The 24,256-nt window shown below is 41.0% G+C and overlaps 1 protein-coding gene across 2 annotated transcripts; it reads left to right on the top strand.

The window, feature by feature from the left end:
• Positions 1 to 251: 251 nt before the first annotated feature.
• On the top strand, positions 252 to 23,455 carry mtfmt (mitochondrial methionyl-tRNA formyltransferase). Of its 2 annotated transcripts, none has more exons than XM_026157089.1 (9): positions 252 to 620; positions 3,423 to 3,620; positions 7,319 to 7,441; positions 7,518 to 7,620; positions 8,303 to 8,378; positions 8,461 to 8,552; positions 8,626 to 8,704; positions 10,010 to 10,083; positions 23,198 to 23,455. In XM_026157089.1, the coding sequence occupies exons 1-9, from the start codon at positions 406 to 408 to the stop codon at positions 23,453 to 23,455; spliced, it is 1,218 nt and encodes a 405-aa protein (XP_026012874.1). In that variant the 5' UTR covers positions 252 to 405. The 2 variants fall into 2 exon arrangements, with proteins under 2 accessions (XP_026012874.1, XP_026012943.1); XM_026157158.1 differs by lacking the exon at positions 23,198 to 23,455 and adding an exon at positions 16,709 to 17,424 and having other exon boundaries at positions 266 to 620.
• Positions 23,456 to 24,256: the final 801 nt, after the last annotated feature.

Here is a 24,256-nt window from a genome sequence, read left to right as displayed (position 1 = left end):
GTTAATTTTAGACAAAAACAAAGAGTTTTGTCCATAACATTTTATGGACAAATTATGGCAAGTATTGATCATGTTGATGAGATGGAGGTCTCAGAAACTCGTGTATCAAATATGACACAGAGGGCATTATAGGGTTAAGGCGGACTAATTTGTTTGGAAGGATTTGAATGTTTGTTTGTTTTTTTATCCTTTTGTGGACGTTTCGGTCCACACTCCACACCAGTTGGTGGCGGTAGTGCACCATTTTGCTGTTTGTCAACCGCCAATAAATATTATAAAGAAGAAGAGGAGGAAGTCGAAGAAGAAGAAACAAATATGGCGGCTTCCTGTGGGTCAAAACGGCGACAAACTGAGGAAGTTTTTCATTCTGTGAACTTGACACTTTGAGCCGACGCTGCTTTCAGTATGTGGACGAGCGCCAAGACAATAAGAGCTTCTGTGGAATCGCTGAAGCGCTGTCAGCGTTGCTGTATGGGGACAGTATGGAGGGGCGACACTGACCGCGGGCAGCGACAGCTATGTAGAGTCCTGTCATCGGCATCAAAACCCAAATGGAGGCTCCTGTTTTTTGGCACTGATCACTTCGCTGTGGAATCTCTCAAACTTCTCACATCCTGCAGGTGCGTGTCCCACACAAGCCGCTTACAGGCGTGCACACAGGGTTTCACACTGCAACGTGTTACATATCATGTCACATATCATACACACAGAGGAGGATTTTTTTTTTTTTGCAATATTATTGCAATAGTTTGCAATAATATTGTAATGTATTTTTTTATTGAAATTAATCTTAATTAATTTGTTGAAATTGTTTCCTCTTCAGACACAGCAGTTTAACCTGCCAGAAATCGTCCTCTTGCCTAACGTGCTATTTAACTTAAAATGTAATACGAAATAAGCTCCAAATGTATTAGCACAGAGTGCCGTCAGTTTTATTAAATAATAAATGCAGTAGATTCTGAAGAAAATGGCCTGTGAAGATTTTTTTCAGCTTTTTTTTTTTTTTATATCCACATCTCTAAATTTACAGACAGGAACTGTGTTGTGCCACAAAGTGATCGTCAGCTTTTTGCAAAACAACGTTTATGTATCATTTATGTATGACTGTAAAACTCTTATTGACATTAAAAAATGACCAGATAGATTATAACGTAGAAAACAGGGTATGCAATACCTCAGGTAATTTATTTATTTTTAATGTAACCTCTTTGTAAATCCTATTGACTGCTGACTTTTTAAGAATATAAGCAAAGATATTAAACAGAAAACACACATCTGAAATCACCTTTGGCACAACCAAGGAAACGGCTCTTTTACATTTACTGAGATCAGTAGCAGACTTGGCGTTTCAGAGTGAACATAAGTCATCTCTAGCATGTTTTACACCGTAATGGACTACAGTTTCTGTGCTATGCAGTGCAAACACAACCAGAGTTCATACATAAGGCACACGGGATTATAAGGGGCTCTGTCGACTTTCAGAAAAATCAAAGGATTGATTTAAGTGCGCCGTATTTTCCAAACAACACGGTAATAACGACGGCCCGCTAGCATGCTCTACCAAAAATAGTGCTTTGTTGTGTGTCTGACGGAGGAAAGCTAAACCAGTTCCACACCACTGAAGTTGCAGCATTTTTACAAACCAGTTCAGGTTCATCTGTTTACAAAAAAATTGTAAATGTAAAATAATAAAATCAATATTCTTCTGTAGCAATAACAACGTATAACATAAATTATTCTGTAGCAATTACACAAGAATATCCAGTAATGTCCCTGCCTACAATTAAACACATTCACTTATCGAAAATCATCTGCTGTGGCAAATGGGTGCAAGCCTTTGACCACAAACGTAGTCACTGCTCGGTGACATTCGTCTGGCCTGAAAGGAGACGCTACCGGTAGACTGCAGCGAGGACTGCCAGCATCTGAGCCAGACTCTGTCTGTGTCTCTGATTGTGGTTATCTAAATGCACAGTAATAGCAGGTTTGTAATAAGGCAGATTGCACTAACATAATATGCACTGTTAGTTGATTATTTATTTACCTGCCGTATGAACGGGAGAGGACGTGTTTCCTGTTTCAGACAGTTGTCTTCAAATCTCAGTAGCTGATCAGTTTTTTAAAAAAAATCCTCAGATTTGCTCCTGTGGCACCAACAATCAAAGTCACTTTCTTTCCCAATGCATTGCCCTTTGCTCACTTTTAATTTCAGCACGTTGTCTTGAACTACAAGTGTACATTCACTGAATTGTAGCAATGTCAGTGGTTGAGTGGTGAAGTTCAGTATTTGTATCATACTCATTGATCAGTGAGTGTACATAAACACACAGGTTACATACAAATGGAGCTTTTCTGTGAACTTCTGTGAGAAACAGTCCTTGCATAAAATACTAAAATACTATTATCACTTTCAAACAAGTCAAAGTTCTTGTGAGAAAAGCGCCACCTCTTGGTAATACTCTGTAACTGAATGATAGTGGCTTCGTAATAGTTGACACATCCCACAGGGAGGACCAGGCAGCAGTTCTTGCTGGCTTTATCTGTATGTGCAATTCCAGTGTCCTATGTACATTTAAACATTTAGAGAGGGCAGGGCTGCAACTATTCATTGAGTATTTACAATAATTCAATTATAAAAACTCTGGACACATTCTTCGCTTAATGCACGGCTCTGTACTGCGCCATTGTCACCATGAAAACAAGACATTGCACACTTTTGTGACTAAAAACAGACCTGCAATAGAAACTTATTTAGGAGAAGTGTGTGAATAAAATCTACATGGGCGAGTAAAACTCTTACAAAACCCTGAAAGACAGAGTGAAGGTAATTTTTTATGCCTTAATTTAGATTGCATACATATTTTATGTTATTTGACTTTGATCTTAGACTGTACTTTAGTGTATTTATATAATTTTGCATTTAAGAAATGTTTGTCTTTACATACAATCAGTGGGCTTGGTTATTTTTTGACAAATGGAACAAAAAACATTCCACTTTCTAAAACGGAAACTAATGAGCACTTGAAAGATCTTTATTTTTTCTCTTTTGAATATTTATCAATGCTCATTAATAAGACACAAGTACTAATTGATGGAATAGATTACTAAAAGAATCGTTAGCTTGCAGGAAATAGATGAGGGCTTCATTGACACAGAACTGTGTTGTAGTTTAATTCCAGACTCCATGATCAGAAATCTCACTGCATACATTGTTCACAAACACAAAGTCAATAAAAGTGAGGAAATGAATACAATCAGTTTAATGCTCTATTTTCCACTTTGATTTCCTGGTAAAATAGAGCCTTTAGTATCTGGTATTGACTTTAAAACATATTTTTGTCCTAGAGAGTTGAATACACTGCTGGCGTGCTACAGTTATTAGTTTGTTTTTTTTATACTTAACCCTTCCTTTTGTGTTGTAGGGGCACCAGTGAAGGGATAGTGGAGACCCTTGAAGTTGTTACCTTGGCTGGTGATGTTCCAGTGAAGAGGTTTGCTCAAGAGAACCACCTTCCGCTACACAGTTGGCCCCCTGATGATGTGAATGGACGGTTTGATGTTGGTGTGGTCGTGTCTTTTGGCTGCCTACTTCCTGAGAGACTAATCAGCAAGTTTCCATAGTGAGCATTTATCGTTGATCAACTAATCGTTAAAACCTGGGGACTGGTGCCGTGCTGTGGTTTGACTATGATCTCACGGTCTCTGAAATGTTGTGACAATGTCCTCAGTACCCAGGGCTGCCTCTTATAGCTCTCACCCTGGGTCTTTCAAGGGTGGGTTAATTGTTGTAATCAGATTTTTCTTTTCTGTTTTAAGAATCCGTTTAACATCTCAGTAAACTCATGCAAATGCACTGGGAAGAGAAAATAAAACAAAATAGGTGATACTGTGGAGAGACACATAAATACAGTGTACATATGATGGGTGACAAATTAAAAGAAAAGGCTGAACCCTTGGCCCTGTCACTGAGAGGTCCAATTAGCACTTTCTGCTGACATCCACAAAGAGAAAATGAATGAATATCTAGATTAGTGATACCCCCCAAAATCAAGGAAATATATGACTTTCTCTTGTATTTTGATTAGAGTGAAGATTTAAGATTGGATAGGTCCCCTGGGTTGTTTTTTTTTTTTTTTTGGGGGGGGATGGCTGATCTAGATGAATGGTGTCATTAGAGTTTAAGAGAGTTTGAGTTTTAAGTCTCTCTAAGGCAGTCCTTCCCAGAGTGTGGGACCCGCCCCCTGGGGGGGGCACAGAGCCATTGCAGGGGGGGCGCGGTATGAAAAGGGGGGGGGAACAATAACGCTTGGACACTGATAGCACGGGGCGCCCACACAAACGCAAAGCAGGAGATGAAGCATCGCTGAATATGTTTCCAAACCAACTTCATTCTAAGACAAAGACTAGAAAATCTGGTGAAGCAAATCTGCCCTTTGGCTTCACCTGCACAGGTGCAGAGGTAGGTCTCCCTGCAGGGTTGGTTTCCCCTGCATCGGGAGCAGCGCTGGGCTGTTTAAATCAGGGACTAACAGGATCCCACATTCTTGATTTTTAGTTCAAACACTTCTCATAATGACTAACTGCTCCTGACATGTTGGAGATGTGAGCTCTTTATACAGTAAAGTTACAGCAGGATACAAATAACATCAGGCTGATCCTGCCACGATTTGTTCCCTCGGTTCAAATCACAGACAAACAGGATCCCACAGCTGTTTATGTTTTTGAACACATTTTGCACAGAGAGGCATTTTTTGAAAAATGTATTGATGCAATGTTGAACATTATTACACAGGGAAAACAACAACACATAAAATAATGACACCGTGACGCCTCTGCCTTTGTAAACAGAGGGACAGTAACTGTGTGTAAAACCTGCAGACAGTCAGATTAACAGTATTTCGTCTCTATCATTCTGCAATTCATCTCATGTAAACAATAACGTGGCCACAGCGTGACGTGAAAAAGGCGCATACCTTTGATGCTGCGTGACCAACTCTGTATTCCTCGTCCACACGGAAACGCAAAAAAGGAGTTTTAAAAAAATCTCCGTTTTCGGAGATTCGAAACGCCGTTTACGTGGACGAAACAGCTGCGTGTTCAAAATCACCCGTGTAGGTGCGGACGCAGCGTAAACGAGTTAGTAGTTTATTTTATTACTACCTGTAATTTATTGCTGTTTACTTGTATTTGCTTAACTGTTTACTAAATGTTTGAGGTGTGAAATAAACCAAAATATGGGCGCGTGTGGTTGGAGGATGTGTGTGTGCGTGCCGGGAAGAGGGGGGGGGGGCGCAAATATTTTTCTTGTAAAACAAAGGGGGGCCCAGCAAAATAAGTTTGGGAACCACTGCTCTAAGGCACAGTCAAGCCCATAATTATTCACACCCCTGGCACATTTTGACTTGAAGTTACTTTTATTTAACAAGCGAGGTTTTTTGTTGTTGTTGTTTTCGTTTGTATTTGGACTGGAAATGACACAGGCGTCTCCCAAAAGATAATAACACGATGTACAAGAGGTATCATTGTGGGGGAAAAAAATATTTCTCCACTTTTATTTAGATTTGATCAAAAAGTGTCATGTCCAAAATGATTCATACCCTTCACAAACTGTCAGTCTCTGGGAAAATCCAAAAATTTATATCACCATTTCAAATAGTCCAAGCTGTTCTAAAGCATCCTAATGACCCTGATTAATTGGGAACATCTTTTTTAACCAAATCAACAGGCGAAATTCAATTCAATTTTATTTATACAGCGCCAAATCACAACAACAGTCTCCTCAAGGTGCTTTATATTGTAAGGTAGACCCTACAATAATACATACAGAGGAAAAGAAATCTCAACAATCATATGACCCCCTATGAGAAAGCACTTTGGCGACAGTGGGAAGTAAAAACTCCCTTTTAACAGGAAGAAACCAGGCTCAGGGAGGGGCGGCTATCTGCTGCGACCGGTTGGGGTGAAAGCTTACAGCACCTGGTACTCCCAGGCGGTCTCCCATCCAAGTACTAACCAAGCTCAACCCTGTCTAGCTTCCGAGAGCAGACGAGATCGGGTGTGCAGCAGCTCTCTGCAGTTGCTTATGGACAGTCATGGCTAAGACAAAGAAGCTCAGTGAGGACCTCCGGCTGTGCATTGTGGCTGCTCACAAGGAAAGGGATACAAGGCCCTATCTAAATATTTTCAAGTTCTAGTGGCTACAGTATAAAGTGTTATTAAAAAAATACAAGATGGCCACACCTGTGCTGGCCAGATAAGATAGTGAAAGAGGTGAAAAAGAATCCAAGGTCCACCACTAAGGCCATCCTGGGGAATCTGGGCTCTGTTGGTGGCAGACAGTCCAACGCATACTGCACACTGTTGGGTTTCACGGATGCAGACTGAGGAGGACGCCAATTCTCCAGAATTGCAAATGCTCATCTGGATAAGGAAGAAGATTTCTGGTCTTCTGTGTTATGGTCAAATGAATCAAAAATTGAATTATTTGATCACAATGATGTTTCCTTCATTAGGTGTTTAAAAAAAAAAAAAAAAAAAAGGGAGAAGCCTCCAACCTTGAGAACACCATCCCCTCCTGTCAAACATGGTGGTGGGAACCTAATGCTTTGGGGATGTTTTTCAGCCAATGGACCAGGGAGTGTAATCACAGTGAACGGCACCATGAAAAAAAGAGCAACACATGAGGATTCTTCACAACAACATCAGGCAGTCTGCAGAGAAACTTGGCCCTGGGCACCGGCGAACATTTCAGCACGACAACGACCCAAAACACAGCAAAAGTGGTGAAGAAATGGCTGGCAGACAAAAACATTAACATTTCGCAGCGGCCCAGCCAGAGTCCTGACTTGAATTAAGAATCTGTGCAGGGAGCTAAAGGGTCTTAGACCCTCCAACCTGAAAGAGTTGGAGCTCATTGCTAAAGATGGGTGAAAATACCCGTGGAGACGTGCAAAAAAAGCTGGTCTGCAATTATAGGAAGCTTTTGATTGATGTAATAGCCAATAAAGGCTTTTCTATTGATTATTGAGAATGGTATGAATAATTCTGAACGTAACACTTTTTGCTCAAATCTAAATCAAAGCTGAGATTTTTTTCCCCACAACGATACCTCTTGTGCAACATTGACGCCCATGTCATTTCCGGTCAAAAAAAGCGAACTCGTTGGTTAAATAAAAGTAACTTTAAGTCAAAATGTGCAGGAGTACGAATAATTATGGGCTTGACTGTGCTCTAAGGAGCACTGAAGCTGTTCTACACAAGGCATGAGATCAGAACCTGTATATAAATCCACAGAAACAGACACTGCATTCTCTTTCAGTGGGATTTTGAATGTTCACCCTAGCCTGCTGCCAAGATGGCGCGGTCCAGCTCCTATCTTCCACACCATCTTGCATGGTGACAGTGTGACAGGAGTCTCCATCATCCAGATCCGACCTCACAGGTAAACAGCAGATAAATGTCTGAGTATTTTCTTTTTCCTGATAACAACCATAACAGAGCTCAATATCACCCTGCAGGTTTGATGTGGGGCCTATTCTCAACCAGCAATTCTATCAGGTCCCTGAGAATTGTACTGCTGATGAGCTGGGAGGTACTCTAGCCACAATGGGAGCACATCTCGTGAGTTAGAACATGCAACGTACAACTCCAGTTCCATAAAAGTTGGGATGTTATGTAAAATGTAAATAAAAGTAGTGATCCGAAAGTCTCATAAACCCAGTCTATTTACAATAGAACGTGAAAATCTATTAAATGTTTACATTGAGAAAATTTTCCATTTTAAGGACAATATGAGCTCATTTTGAATTTTATGGCAGCAACATCTCAATACCAGATGTTCTCAGCTGGTGAAAGGTCTGCAGGCAGGCCAGTTCAGCAACAGGAGTCTTCTATTTCAAAACCCTATATACGCCTTTCAGCATTGTTAGAGCATTTCCAGATGTGCAAGCTGCCAGCTCCATAGGCACTAATGCACCCCCATAACATCAGAGATGCAGGGTTTTGAACTGATAACAAGCAAACCTTGGTAAAGATTATTGAACCTCTGCCCCAGCTTTACTTCAGAGAAACACTACCTCCTTAAGATACTCCTTTAGATACTGATTAGATCAGGGGTCTCGAACTCCAGTCCTCGAGGTCCTGAAACTTTTCCATGTGTCGCTGTTTTGAGATTTGCAAATGAATTTTTTTTACCAACTTTCGCACAATGTCAGCATTTTCAGAACTGTTGCAGATCATGGTTATTTTTTTTTACCTTTTACCAGCAGGACTGTAACATGATTGCTTGTGTGTGCTTTTGCAGCTGATTAACACGTTGATGTCACTGTCTGAGAGAATGGAAAATCAAAGGGAACAAGGACAAACTGGTGCAACATTTGGTGCGTAACGCTGAGCTGGATACATATAGTTGTCTGAATGAAAAACTGGTCTTCTAACTTTCAACATGATTTCCTCCAACAGCCCCAAAAATCAAGATGTCCATGAGCTGGATTGTGTGGGAGGAACAGACTTGTGACCAAATTGACCGTCTATATCGTGCAGTCGGGTCCCGGGTAAGGCTCATTGCATAACTAAGTCATGCCAAACTCTCTTGGAGATCTCAACAATGACCCTCTCTTACATCAGATACCTTTGAGGACTATGTGGATGGGCAGAACAATAAAACTTCTGGATTTTGCTGGAAAATGTCATGTGTCATTATCAGGTAAAGTGATTAACCAAACCGGTAACACAATAAACAGACCGTATGAGTGTTTGTGACGTTGGTGGAGTTTTAAATGAATGTCTTGGCCAGATTCTATGCATAAAGTGCCCAAATATTTCTCCTTGAGTTGGGATCTTTTGGTGTGAACAAGAAGCTAGCCAACAGAGGCACAGGTCATGTGACTCAAAGTTAAGGGTAGCTCAACAGCTTCTAAAAGATGCAAACCAGTGAAAATATGAGGATAGGACTCTCATTAAATCACAGCGGCCTTGACAGCCTCTATTTTTAGAAAAGCCTTGAGCTGATCCTGTAATAAGAGCACTAACCTGGACTTGAGAGGATATTTTTCCCATATCAGCTTCTTTTCCTTGGCTAAAATTCAGAATCACATTCAAAATCCTCCTCACAGTCAAGGTCTTAAGTAACAAGGCCTGATCTTTTTTTGAAGACCTCATAGTGCCATATCACCACAATAGTTCCTCTGATACTGCTGGTTTACCTGTGGCTCCTGGAGTATTTAAAAACAGTATGGGAGGCAGAGCCTTCAGCTTTTAGGCCCCTCTCCTGTGGAACCAGCTCCCAGGTTGGATTCGGGAAACAGTCACCTTGCTGCTTTTAAGATTAGGCTTAGAATTTTCCCTTTTGATACTGCATATAGTTAGGGCTGCATCAGGTTACCATGAATCCTCCCTTAGTTAGGAAGCACTAGGTTTAGGTTCCTGGGAACTTCCCATGATGCACTGAGTTACTTAAGTGATTAGTTGTGAGGTCTGTCATCAGCTAGAAGGAACGTGAGACTACTGCAAGCAAGAAATAGTAAATGGGAAAACTCGGATGATTTCAAGGCATTAATTGCAGCCAGTGTGATGACTAGTTTCTGGTCTCTGCGTCGGGGATATTGGGCTTTCGGTATCAAGGACACTTTACATGCAGACCAGAAGTATCTAGGCTCAAACCACAAGCTTTCCAATTAGTGAACAATCCAGACATACTAAAAGAAAACTCCAATTTTTTGTGGAATTTGTGGAGAAAGATGACAGTTTTTCAAAAAAAAGATCATCTCAGCCACAAAAATGAACATACATGATCATGTAAATTGTCTAGATAATGTCACTGCACCTGTGTTGTAGACCTTTGTTAATAAGTAAACCTTTAAATAGAAATATTTGTAGAATCAGAGGTGGGAACCTCTAAATGAGAGCTATGGAAGTTGTAATTTGACATAAATGTGCCCTACTGTATGGTATTCCAATATTGTATAACAATAACACTGTGCTGCCATTATCATTCACATGCTGTTTGCAGATCAAAGAAGGAACCCCATCCCCGGTTCAGTGAGCTTTCAGAAGGAGTCAAATACTCTAGCAGTCTGCTGCAAGGTTGGTCCAACTGTTCCCTCGAGCACCCCTGACCTTCTTCACTACATGCTTACCATAGCGTCTGCACTTTTCCTTAGCTTTAGTAGTGAGGTGACAGGTGACTTTCACACAGTTGCCACCATTGCTAAGCAACATATCAAAGACATTGTATTTGTGCAAATTAATTGAATGGTGTGGTTAAATGTTCGTCTGTGTTGGAGATGTTTCTCCACGTTGTTGTGATCAGTATTGGATTCATTACTAAAAAATAATGTGTTACACAAAAAACACTTTTCTTTAAAGTAATGCTGTTCATTGATTAATTACTCCTAGAAGAAAGTCATTTGTTCTTAGTGTCAGCATGCAGTCTGTGCAGGTGCTTGCAAAGAGCTGAAGTTGTGTTAGCAGCAGAAGGTGGTTGTTTCTGTGGGGTGGGGGTGCTTCTGCTTCATCCTGACATCTGCAATGACCACCTTGGTTTTCTTCGTGATGAGGAACAAGTTGTTCTTTGCACTCCACTCTGGCAGATGCTGCACCTCGTCCCTGACGGCCATCTTGTCCCATTCAGTTATAAGGCCCACCAAGGTGGCTTCATCTGCACCAGTAACATCAGCTAGCTGTTGGCACATTTTGGGGATGGGTGCGGATGTTATTAGAAGGACCTTTACTCTTATTCACTGTCACATCTGATGAGAAAACTCTTAGTAGCATGGTCTCCAGAGGTGGAGAGGACTTTAGAGTAGAGATGGACCGATCCGATATTACGTATCGGTATCGGTCCGATACTGACCTAAATTACTGGATCGGATATCGGAGAAAAATAAAAAATGTAATCCGATCCATTAAATATCACGAAAGCACCTCACAAAACTTGCAACACGCCGTAACTCGCCTCAGAACATTAGCACGTCGGAGCAGTATGCATCACGTGATAGAGCGGCTGTGGCATGCGGGACCTGTCGGTGGTCTGGATAGCATTTGGAGCTTCGCTAGCAACTCGGCATTTCATCTCCGACAAAGTTATCCCGAGAGAAGTAAAGCAAGTGTGTAAGTCCATCTCTGAATGTAAAGCATTCCTGCGTTAAGCTTAACAAGCGACTGCCTCTTCTTGCTGCTACTTCAATCATGAAACTGCTTAACGATCAGCTGATCGGCTTTTCTGTCGTGAGTCCGTGTCTGTTGTTTGCTTTTGGCCCACTTTGCACCAGAAAGAGGAAACCAGCGGCTGAACAACAGCAGCACGTTTAAGCTTGATCAGCTGTTGTTAGAATGTATTTAATATTACTTTCTACTCGAGGATCTTTTTCTACGTAGCTGACGCTGGTAACTGTGCAGGGGCGGAGCTAGCAAAGTTTAGCCAGGGGGGCCGATAGGGCATGAACAGGGAAAAGGGGCACAAAGACATACTTTTCTTTCTTATTCTCATTTAAAATGTCTAGCTTTTAATAATTAATTATCCGACACCCAAAGTTTTAATTTGATGCAAAATGAATAGAAGTCAATTACTGTATATAGTAACTGTTAAGTCTAATATATATACCCTAGTAAGCTATAGTACTTTTTCCTTTGGGAAGGTACCATCTGTGCAGTCTGCAGCTCTGTTGAAGAAAGATGTTGAATCTATTTAATATTTCTTGAAAAAGAATTGATTTCTGTGCATTTTTTTTCACACTGCATCAAATTAAGGTTGATTACGTCGATTAAGCATCATGAGGTGGAGCGTGAGGGGTGGTTCCCTATTTTTTATTTATTTATTTTTGTTGTTGCTGGGAGTTGGAACCCTATTAGTTAGGTTGCTTAATATTTACGCTAAGTACTCTTTAAAATACCAGAATAGGGAGGATGGTGTAGGTCTAAGTTTATTACATTGATCAGTATTGCTGAACTATGAAATTTTTTTTTTTTTTGCATACAGGTATAACAGAATAGCTTTAGTGTAGTTGTTGTTTTAAACTTGAGTATGAACTTATACAAAATGCAGCAAGATATTTAAAAAACAGTTTTGTTGATTAAAAAACACTATATCGGATTCATATCGGTATCGGCAGATATCCAAATTTATGATATCGGTATCGGACATAAAAAAGTGGTATCAGTCCATCTCTACTTTAGAGCAGACTCTTTGTTGAGGAGAAACATACTCTGTCAACATAAACTCACACATACTGTAGTGAGAGCAGTTTGATACCAGCATTCAGACTTTGGCAGTGTTGCATTTTTTCTTGTCACCTGACCAAAAGGAAGACTTTTTGTAAAATATCAGTCATAAAAGCACCGCACATTTAAATAGCTTTAGGATTATAGCACCACAGTTTCATCCACAAAGAAGCTGTCAGTACATACAATCTCTACACCATGATGTTGTTTGAGCTATAAACAGCACCAGATAATTACAGGAGCTAAAGAATGTAACAATAAAATTGCAGCAAAACCACATATGAGCGGGCAGAGTCAGGTATGGGGTCTTCACACCCCCTTCTTTCCCTGTTTGTCATTTGGAGCTGGGAGGAGGAGTTGGCGGATTGCCACTCTGGGGAGGATGGCACCTGGACCTTGGGGTATAGAGTATGTATTTATATATGTGTATGAGGGTGGGAATGCATGTTTGTGACTGTGTGCCTGTTTGTCTATGTTTATGTGTCTGGTTGGGTCTTAGACTCTTCCTCTCTGGGAACATCTCGGGCCCCCACCTATCTCCCCCCACCACACTCCCTGCCGGTGGCTGATGACCTCACCTCTTGGTGCATTGTAGTTCTTGGTGTCTGGGGCTGGGTGCTCGGGTGTGTACTGTCTCACTCCTAGTGGCTGCTTGGCGGGTCCTGGTGCGGGTGGCTCGGTCGTGAGGGTGATGCTCTCCTCAGCTCTTTTCTAGGAGGGTGGCGCATCCGCCCTTTCGGTGGACCTCCTTGGACTCTTATGTTCTGGGGGGCCTTTAGATGTCTGGGCCTGGATATCCTTCACGCCTGCTTCATTTCCTGGAGGGGCAGGGCTATGGCTCCCCACAACTACTATCAGATATGGATAGTAGCATTCATGGAGAAACCTTTTGAATGCAGGCACGCTCACGCACACGGGTGTTCACAGACACACGCTATCTTCCTTGGCTGCTCCCTTTAAGCATATTGTGCTCGGTATCATTCAAAATGTATGATTTACAGTTACTTCTGCTTATCTAGGATGTTGCTGTGGTCTCCCTACTGTGTTGTTCTCTTTTTGCTTGTTTTCTTCCTTTCCCATCAGGTAATGTAGCAGACTTATTGTGTCTTTTCTCTTGGTCCAGTATGGCACAGCTGTACTGGTCCACTTGGGAAAACAAATCTGTTGGGCATTTTTCTTGGCCCTCAGACAACAATTCTGATTGGTACAGTGCCGAGAAACAGACCAAAAAAATAATCAAAGAATGGTGAAAAAAGACCTTTATTGAAAAGTCTTTCAGATAAGCAAATGGTTAAACTTTTTCCAAGATGGCGCCAGCAGTATGCACGGCGACACGTCCGTCAACTCTGCTAGCTTTGCTTTGGCTTGGCTAGCCTTATCCTTCTCTATTTTATCCCAAAATGCCCTCGCTCTGCGTGGCTTTACTAAATGTAAGATCATTAGCAAACAAGACGTTTGTATTAAACGACTTCCTAAAGTCACAACAGCTGGACTTTCTGTTTCTGACAGAAACATGGCTTCAACCCGGTGAGTCTGTAGCTTTTTCGGAACTGGTCCCTCCTAATTTCTCATTCTTCAGCCTCCCTCAGTCCTCTGGTAGTGGGGGAGGCTTAGCCACCGTGTTCAACGCTCGATTTCATTGCCATCAAACATTACAGCACGACTCATTTTCTAGTTTTGAACACCAGCTGTTTGAGTTACACCTGAATTTTGCTGCGCCTTTGCTGTGTGCCCTCATATATCGCCCTCCCAAGTTTAACAAGGATTTTATCAAAGAGTTTTCAGGTTTTATGGCTGGAATCGTTCTTAAATTTGACAGTTTTTTAATCCTTGGTGATTTTAACATCCATGTCTGCTGTGACTCTAAACTTTTGGTCAAGGACTTTTAAAATATTATTGACTCTTTTAACTTGACCCAGTGGGTTACTGGTCCCACGCATGAAAAAGGTCACACACTGGACTTGGTGCTCTCCCACGGGTTGGATGTGTGCATCACGGAAATATCCGAGTTGCGCATCTCCGATCATCTTCCTGTGTTGTTCATTCTAACACTGCGCTGCTCGATGGATAAGCCGTACGTCCCAGCGCGCAAAAAGCGAGCGCTTAATGTATTAACAGCGCCTGCTTTTTCTGCTGCCTTTATGGACTCTGGAATAATGAACTCCAACTGTAAAAGTGTTGAGGACCTTTCGGACATTCTTCCTTCTACCTGCACTGATATCTTGGACTCTATTGCTCCGCTCAGGACTGTGCATTTATCAGAGCCGTGGTTGAATGAACATACGCGCTCCCTCAGATGTGACTACAGACGCGCTGAAAGGAGATGGAAAAAGGACAGATTGTATGTTTCCCTACAGATTTTAAGGACTCGTCTTTCTGCTCACCAAGAAGCTGTAAAAACTGCAAAGACACAGTTTGTCTCAAACTTAGTGTCAGTAAACAGTCACAGGCCTCAGGTACTTTTTAACGTTCTTAATCGCTTTCTTAGTTTATGTGATAATTCTGGAGTCACGTCTTCACCAAGTATGTGCGATGATGTTTTAGCATTTTTTTAATGACAAGATCCTATCGATTAGGGCCCTTGTCTCGTTGTCTGCTGCCTCAGATCAGAGTCCTTCTCCTGTGTGCTCAGCTGTCTTAGAGCAGTTTGATCCCGTCTCCCTTAAGGACTTGACCGCGGTAGTTAGTAACCTAAGATCATCACACTGCCCCTCTGATTGTCTCCCCCCGAGCTTGCTTAAAAGCACTTTTAATACTGTTGGGCCTTTCATCCTGAGATTAATTAATACGTCCCTTGCTACAGGCTACGTCCCATCATGCTTTAAACAAGCAATAGTTCAGCCTCTTCTTAAAAAACAAAACCTGGACCCAGCTGTTCTGTCCAACTACAGGCCTATCTCAAAGCTTCCTTTTCTATCTAAAGTCTTGGAGAAAGTGGTCTACCTACAGTTGCAGGACCACCTTGATTTTAATATGATCTCTGAAAAATTTCAATCTGGTTTTAAATCACTACATAGCACTGAGACGGCACTTTTAAGGTTTTTTAACAATATTCTTTTAACTCTGCCCTGCTGCCCTTTTATTTTTGGACTTGTCAGCAGCTTTTGACACGGTCGACCGTGACATCCTGTTATCACGGCTAGAATTTCATGCTGGCCTAAAAGGATCTGCCCTACAGTGGTTTCGTTCCTATTTGTCAGAAAGGGTTTTTTTTTATGTCAATATGGGCCCCCACAACTCCAAAATAGCCCCTCTTAAATACGGTGTACCTCAAGGCTCTATTTTGGGTCCTGCCCTGTTCGCACTCTATTTGTTGCCATTGGGCTCAATCTTCTCGCAGTACAGCATTTCATTTCATTGTTTTGCTGATGATTTGCAGATTTATCTACCTTTAAAAGCAGGGTCAGACCATCCGCAGCTCTCATTACGCTGCCTTGATGATGTCAAACAGTGGTTGTCATTAAAATTTTTAAAGCTAAATGAAAAACAAAACTGAAGTTGTCATTTTTGGCAACGTTAATCATATCGACAGCACTCTGGGCGCCTTTTCCTCGTATTGTAAAACACATGTAAAAAAACCTCGGTGTCTACATTGATGGTTCTTTTAAATTGAATAAGCAGGTGAGTGCAGTAGTTCAGTCCTGCTTCTTTCAGTTAAGACAGCTAGCCAAGTTAAAGCCATACCTTCCAGCTAACGTCTTTGAGCGTGTTATTCGCCTTTTTCTTACTTGCAGATTGGACTACTGCAATTCATTGTGTTATGGTCTAGATCAGGCCTCCATCCATCGTCTTCAGATGGTTCAAAATGCTGCTGCTCGCCTGCTAACTGGTACCAAGCGGAGAGAGCATATAACCCCAGTTTTAGCTTCTCTACACTGGCTTCCTGTCTCCTACAGGATCCAATTTAAACTTCTACTTTTTGTTTTTAAGTCACTTAATGCCCGAGCCCCTCCTTACCTGTCTGAGCCCCTCTCTGCCTATGCTCCACGAAAAACCACGAGGTCTAGCTCAAAACTAATGCTGTCCATCCCACGGACTAACCTCAAATCTCGTGGTGATAGATCCTTCTCTGTGGCAGGTCCCAGACTTTGGAATAGTCTCCCCTTAAATATTAGATCTGCACAAACACTTGAGCATTTTAAATCATTACTAAAGACACATTTCTATGCCCTGGCTTTTAACACACTATGACCCAAGCATTTTGGTCTTATTTGAATTAGTTTAGTTATTGTTTTAATAATTTTACTGTCCTTTTATTGTTTTTTTATTGTTATTATTGTATTACATTGTTGCTTTTTAATACCATTTTATATTGTTAAGCACTTTGTGCAGCATCGGCTGTTTGAAATGTGCTATATAAATAAATTTGACCTTGACCTTGACCCCTGAGCTTAAACTTCCTGAAATGTTGCAGCAGTAGTACTGCTTTCTTTGTTTCACTTTGTCCTGTTGATTGTTGCCCTAAGTTTTATATTAATGTGTGTTCCAGGATGGCTGGGTGGGATTCAGATCAGTGCTCCTGAACAAAAGACTCACTGCAGCTGATTTCTATAATGGCTACCTGCATCAGACACGGCAGAAGAACACGCCGTGTGAGACGGCTGAAGGACAGTTTTTCAGTAAAAAAGGAGGAATTGAAGTGCATCAAATGAGAAAAAACTCAAAGTTGTGACGCAACAATAATATTCTCACTTAAAGTAAACACAACACCATCTAATGAAATGTACTGTTTTTAATGTGTTATACTTTTAAGGCATTTGCATTCATGCCACAGTTATTTTTTGCTGTATTTATTCTATTGCAATAAATGATTGCAATGTTGATCAGCAGTTTCCAGGAACAATAATGAACTGATTTTTTTTCCCTTTGAATATTTACCTTAAGGACTTTTCCCCGTCTCTACCAGTGTTAATGGTTGGGCTGTAGATGTGATGGTGTTTGGTTGGTCTTTCAGTCTGGAATTGCCCTCCTCTTTGCTCCATACTGGAATCTCTCAGCAGCAGTTGTAGTGTATGATAAATTAAGACACCAAACACTGTGACGTTAACATGTACACCATACATAAACATGTCCAAATACAGCAGATTGACCAGTATTTATAGCTACATCGGTTGTTTTCTGCTTTTCTTCAGAGAGCTTATATGACCTTGTTCTAGAAAAGTTGGGGTGCTGTTTAAATAAAAGAAAAATGCAATCCTTTGCAAATGTTGAAAATTGTGAAAATGTTTACAATGTTCTGTTTTATTCGCATAGAAAACCTATCAGATGTTGAGAAAATGTCCCATTTTGTGAAAATATTAGTTCAGACTCAAACTACATAAATTTCTTAAATACAATTTTTAGCTATTAGAGAAAAAAGGTATTCATGGTACAGCAACATCAATAACTGTTGACATTTTTTTTCCTATCGATCCTTTAAAGTTGTTGCATAACTAAGAGAGGATTCAGGGTCACCTGATCTAATCCTAATTATATGCTTTATCAAAAAGGCAAGTTTTAAGCCTAATCTTAGAAGTATAGAGTCAAACTAGGAGCTGGTTCACAGAAAAGGAGCCTAAAAGCTGAAAGCTCTTCTTCCCCTACTACTTTTAAATACTCTAGGAACCACAAGCAAGCCCACAGTCTGAGAGTTAAGTTCTCTGTTGGGGTAACACAGTACTATGAGGTCTTTAGGATAATATGGAGTTTGATTATTCATGTATGTGATGAGCTGCTAACGAGTATTTTATTTAGTAATGACCCCAACACTGCTGTCGTCTCCGGAGACAAAAGTTTACCTTTTTGGAAGGTGTATGTCCTGTTACATCTGGCATAAAACTAACACCGCGCTTCATGAAATCATACTAAAATTCAAACGTCTTGGTGGTGGTAGTATGATGGATTTTCCAGATTTGATGGAGTTTATAAATTCTGTTTGACTATCTGAAAATCCGGAAGGAGAATGTCTGTCCATCAGATGTGTCCTGAAGCTGAAGAGCTCTTGGGTTATGGAACAAGAAAATGATCTGATGATCTGGTCCCTTAAAAGTCTGAAGTTAAATCAAGATGCTTTGACATGACCTGAAACAGACTGATCATGGTCGAAAGTCATTCAATGTGGCTGAAGCAATTCTGCAAAGAAAACTAGGCCAAAATTGCTCCACAGTGATGTGAAAGATTCATAGCTATTGATCCCAAACGCTATGAGATAACTGACCAATCATTTTTAGTCATTCAATGCTTTAATAATTAATAATCCAAGGAAGAAGTGTTTTACTGGTGAATGCTCAAGGTGGATAAACGAACATGTCCCTCCCTGAGCCTGGTTCTGCAGGTTTTTTCCGTCCCATTGTTGCCAAGTGCTGACTCAAAGGGGTTGTTTAATTGTTGGGGTTTTCTCCATATTTTTGTACAGTTGTTACCTTACAATATAAAGCACCTTGAGGCAACTATTGTTGTGATTTGGTACTATATACTAGAGATGGCACGATACCACTTTTTTATGTCCGATACCGATACCGATATCATAAATTTGGATATCTGCCGATACCGATATGAATCCGATATAGTGTTTTTTAATCAACAAAACTGTTTTTTAAAATATCTTGCTGCATTTTGCAAGTCTGCAAGTTCATACTCAAGTTTAAAACAACAACTACACTAAAGCTATTCTGTTATACCTGTATACAAAAAAAATATTTCATAGTTCAGCAATACTGATCAATCTAATAAACTTAGACCTATACCATCCTCCCTATTCTGGTATTTTAAAGAGTACTTAGCGTAAATATTAAGCAACCTAACTAATAGGGTTCCAACTCCCAGCAACAACAAAAATAAATAAATAAAAAATAGGGAACCACCCCTCACGCGCCACCTCATGATGCTTAATCGACGTAATCAACCTTAATTTGATGCAGTGTGAAAAAAAATGCACAGAAATTAATTATTTTTCAAGAAATATTAAATAGATTCAACATCTTTCTTCAACAAAATTGCAGACTGCACAGATGGTACCTTCCCAAAGGAAAAAGTACTATAGCTTACTAGGGTATATATATTAGACTTAATAGTTACTATATACAGTAATTGACTTCTATTCATTTTACATCAAATTAAAACTTTGTGTGTCAGATAATTATTTATTAAAAGCTCGACATTTTAAATGAGAATAAGAAAGAAAAGTATGTCTTTGTGCCCCCTTTTCCCAGTTAATGCCCTATCGGCCCCCCTGGCTAAACTTTGCTAGATCCGCCCCTGCACAGTTACCAGCGTCAGCTACCTAGAAAAAGATCCTCGAGTAGAAAGTAATATTAAATACATTCTAACAACAGCTTATCAAGCTTAAACGTGCTGCTGTTGTTCAGCCGCTGGTTTCCTCTTTCTGGTGCAAAGTGGGCCAAAAACAAAGACGGACTCGCGACAGAAAAGCCGATCAGCTGATCATTTAAGCAGTTTCACGATTGAAGTAGCAGCCGGAGAGCGAGAGGCAGTCGCTCGTTAAGCTTAACGCAGGAATGCTTTACAAACATTCAGAGATGGACTTACACACTTGCTTTACTTCTCTCGGGGATAACTTTGTCGGAGATGAAATGCCGGGTTGCTAGCGAAGCTCCACATGCTATCCAGACCACAGGTCCCGCATGCCACAGCCGCTCTATCACGTGATGCATACTGCTCCGACTGCTAACGTTCTGAGGCGAGTTAGGGCGTGTTGCAAGTTTTGTGAGGTGCTTTCGTGATATTTAATGGATCGGATTACATTTTTTATTTTTCTCCGATATCCGATCCAGTCATTTAGGTCAGTATCGGACCGATACCGATACGTAATATCGGATCGGTCCATCTCTACATATACACCGCATTCCAAATTATTATGCAAATGATATTTCTCTTGGATTTTCCTAAACAGTCGATGCAAGTAACAGAACAATTTTCGAGTCATCAGCTATTAGTTTTATTAGTATAATTTGAACGTTACTGAACAACCCTCCCAATGAAAACATACTGTTTTTTAAAAATAAAAAAACTTAAAATGCACTGTTTCGAATTATTAGGCACAACAGAGTTCCAAAATATTTCATAGGTTGTAAAGAACTGAAAATGGTTATTTGTTGAATTTGCAGCATTAGGAGATCATATTTACTGAAATCAAAAGCTATTTCAATCAAAAAGATCTTAACAGGTCATGTTACGTATTAACATAGGACCTCTTATTTAAAGCAGTTTCACAATTCTTGCATCCATGTAACTTTTTGGAGAGTTATTGTTTGAATGTCTGCAGGATGTCAGAATAGCCTCCCAGAGCTGGTTTTTGGATGTTTTGAACTACCGCCACCCTCCTTGGTCTTTTGCTTGAGAATGCTCAAAGGTTCTCAATCCGGTCTTTTAGTGATGACATGATGAATCCTGCTTCTGGGCCCAAACTACCCTGCGTATAAGGCTTTTGTGGGGTTTTTTTTAACATGTTTTAATGCTTTGTATCTGGTTCTATTTATTCCAACCCGTTCTCACTCCCAAAGCGTAACATTTTACGCTAGGTGACAAATCGTCACCATATTACGTTTTCGGCTACCCACCACGTTCCTAAATGACGACCTCGGAAAAAAGAGGAAATATGAGAACCGTCTGGACTGAATCTACACATGTTCGCTCTTTTTCTTCAAATCGCTTAGAAACACGCTATTTAACATCATTAAAGTCCTGGTTAAGGTCCGGAATAAGGTTATGGTCAGGGCTAGGGATAAGGTTAGGTTTAGGGCTTTAATACAGGGCTGGAACGTCTACTACCGCAGGAGCGTCATTGCACTGGATTCCATCCATAACCCGCCGCGTACCATAAGAACGCCGAAGGTCTCCTTTCGCGTTCCTCAGGAATGCCGCGGGACGTGACAAAACGTCGACATGTTACGCCTCGGTAGTGAGAACGCTCTGTTTATTCTCAAAAAGCCCCTAAAAACAGTCAGTGATCACTGTCACCCTCTCGGTTTTTATTACCGCTATTCATTTTAAAGCTCAGTTTTTAAAACCTTACGATGGAACTACAGTCCAGCCCATTCAGCAGTATATTGATGACTAACCTCGAATTGTGGATGAATTATCTCAGTTGTTCTCCTGACTGAAGTTTGGTCCATTTACAGCATCCTGCCATGCGATTGCATTTGTCCCTGACCATCCAGAATACTCACGGCAACTTTTATCGAGTGGAAAGACGTTAGCGTTCATCCTCCACCCTTCACTGTTAATATTATGCTAACGTAGCTGTGTTGCTAGCGATCACATAGCACATCGTTATATCAGCTAGCCAAACTAAAGTAACCCTACAAACGTCACTGCTGTTTACTTTCCTGTCTTCATTTATGTTGGAAGTGATAGCAGAGCTGTATGTCTTAATTTGTTTCAGAAATCTCTCAGTCAGGACAGGCTATATTATATTTAGATGGAAACTAGCGAGCTAACTCTTTGCTAACTTCTACTACGTTAAGTTTAATAAATTCCGTTTTCATGGATGCCTGGATGTTTAACTTAATTTTTACACCTGGTAAAGCAGCCACACTGATCATTTTATTACAGATGAAAGAATTTAGATAGTTTTTAACTCTCAGTAATGCCGCAGTGATCGTTTGGCTTATGGACCTGCAGCGGAGTTTGGGCCCAGACACGGTTAATGACGTCAGACTTAAAGACCGGATAGAGGTCAGGGGAGGTCGGGGGCCACACCATGAGTTTCTCTAATTTTATGCCGATAGCAGCCAATGATGCAGAGGTATTCCTTGCAGTATGAGATGGTGCATTGTCAGGCATGAAGATGATTTTGTTGTGGAAAGCATGGTTCTTTTATTTTGTACCATGGAAGAAAGTGGTCAGTCAGGATGTCCACATACTTTGCAGTAGAGCTGGGCGATAGAACGATAACGATATGTATCGCGATATAACTTTTTCTCGATAGAAAAATTAAACTATCGCGATAGACCTCGCCGCTCTTGTCCTCTTAAAAAAAAAAAAAGAACAGCCAATCCAAATTACGTAGCGCAGAGCCGAACCAATCACAGCCGCAGCATCACGTCACGTGACTTGTTACGTACAGCACAAGTGCCAAGCCACACATGTGTATTTGTTTGGGAAGCAGCCAGCCACCGTACCGCCCGGGTAATGGAGGAAATGAGTGTGCCGACTAGAAAAATCAACCGAGCGTGACCGAAGAGAAAACAGACGATGGTTCCAATGCCGGAGAGATTGTCGAACGGAAGAGCCATAGAAGCTCCGTAGTGTGAAGGTATTTCGGCTATTTCAAGTCTGACAAATAACAGAGTAGCGTGCACTGTAAATTGTGCCGAAAGCAAGTCTGGAAATACAATAAACTGGTGCATGCGCTACGTCCACACGTACCCGGGCATTCTTGAAAACGCAGATTTTTCTATGCATTTGCACCTTTCGTCCACACGTAAACGGCGTTTTTGGTCACTGAAAACGAAGATTTTTGAAAACTCCGTTTTTGCATTTACGTGTGGACCAGAAAAACGGAGAAAACGCAGCATCAAAGGTGTGCGCACTTTTTGACGTCACACTGTGCGCCACGTTATTGTTTCGGTGAAATGAATTTCTACAATACTGTTGCTGTTAATTCTACTCTGCAGTGTTTAAATGCTTACATATACACACAGTTACTGTCCGTCCACACATACGACTCGGTTCTGCTTCTATGCCCCAGCTGTCATGGTCCCTGTGCCTCACCAGCTGATTCTGTATTAGGCAACATGTTTTCTCTCTCTCTCTCTCTCTCTCCCCCCTGCCGGGGCGATGCTCATTATGGGCTCCCGCCCCTGGCCCACGCACCTGCTGCCTATCGGGACAATCACAAGGCCGATTTAAGACACCAGCACTGTGTCACTCGTCGCTGGATCGTTGAGTTATCAGCGTCAGTCGCTCAGTAGATTGTAAATAAGGATCTGTGAGTTCGTTCCGTCTGTTCGCCTCTAACTATAATCTCTGTGTACAGATCTATCCCGGACCTTTCCCAGCCTGCCTGTCATCCCGTGGACGAGTGAGTGGATGGTGTTTCCCCAGTGTGGGGAGTGAAGAGAGAGAGCCTTTGGAGGGCGTCAGATTCCCGTCTTTTCCCTCACATACCCCGGAGCCCTGGACCCCCCTCCCCCCCCTCCAGCACTTTGTAAATAGCATCACCTGGTGTCGTTGTGTAAATAAAATCTGTAAATCCTGTAAGGAGTCCCGGTCTGCGCCTGAGTCCGTTAACTGAAACCTGACACCAGCTTTGTTTACTTTTTCCCACCGAGGCTTCTAGACTTCTGATTGGCCAACATTTCTGCACGGTTAGGAATCTAGCGCCACCTGCTGCTTTGGCATGTTCATAGCAGCGTTTTCCTTCATTTCTGCCTTTATGTGTGGACGGGATTATTTTTTTAAAACGAAAACGGAAAATCTGTGTTTTCAAAAATACCCGTGTACGTGTGGACGTAGCCTCGGTCTCTGACTGGAAGCGCTAATTCGTCATTCGGCTTTTGTCAGACTAAAGTAACTGTTAAAACTGTTTGAAAAGCTCAGCTATACAACAAGGAGAGATTGAGAATTTCCTTTTAGTTCTCAGTTTATTTGATATTGACAAAAGTTAGTCAGTTTTGTCTGTTCTTCTGTAAAACAAACTAAGATTTATTTTTAGAATTAATATTTTGTTTCTAAGTGGAATTGACAGTTTAGTCTGTTTCGTTTGTTCTATTTTGAAACTTAAACGCTTTAGCGGCTGCCTTTTGTGTAGTTTGCAATATTTGCCTTTATTTATCTGAAAAAGTCTCATGTTCCTTAAGTACATCTACCCTGTTGAACTTATTATGGGAAATAAATATTTAAATAAAAACAAGCTGCTGATTATTTCACATTTTACTTGTGAGCAACGGCACATTTAAATCTTACAAATATAGTTATTTGGCTTATATCGTGATAGATATCGTTATCGCCTGAAATGAAAAAAACATATTGTGATATGAAAAAATCTTATATCGCCCAGCTCTACTTTGCAGAGGTCACTTTCACACCTTCAGGG

This window comes from Astatotilapia calliptera, chromosome 1, assembly GCF_900246225.1.
Source record: "Astatotilapia calliptera chromosome 1, fAstCal1.2, whole genome shotgun sequence".
Taxonomy (NCBI): Eukaryota; Metazoa; Chordata; class Actinopteri; order Cichliformes; family Cichlidae; genus Astatotilapia; species Astatotilapia calliptera.
Note: the sequence above shows the minus strand (reverse complement) of the source record. Positions and strands in the feature narration are given on the sequence as shown.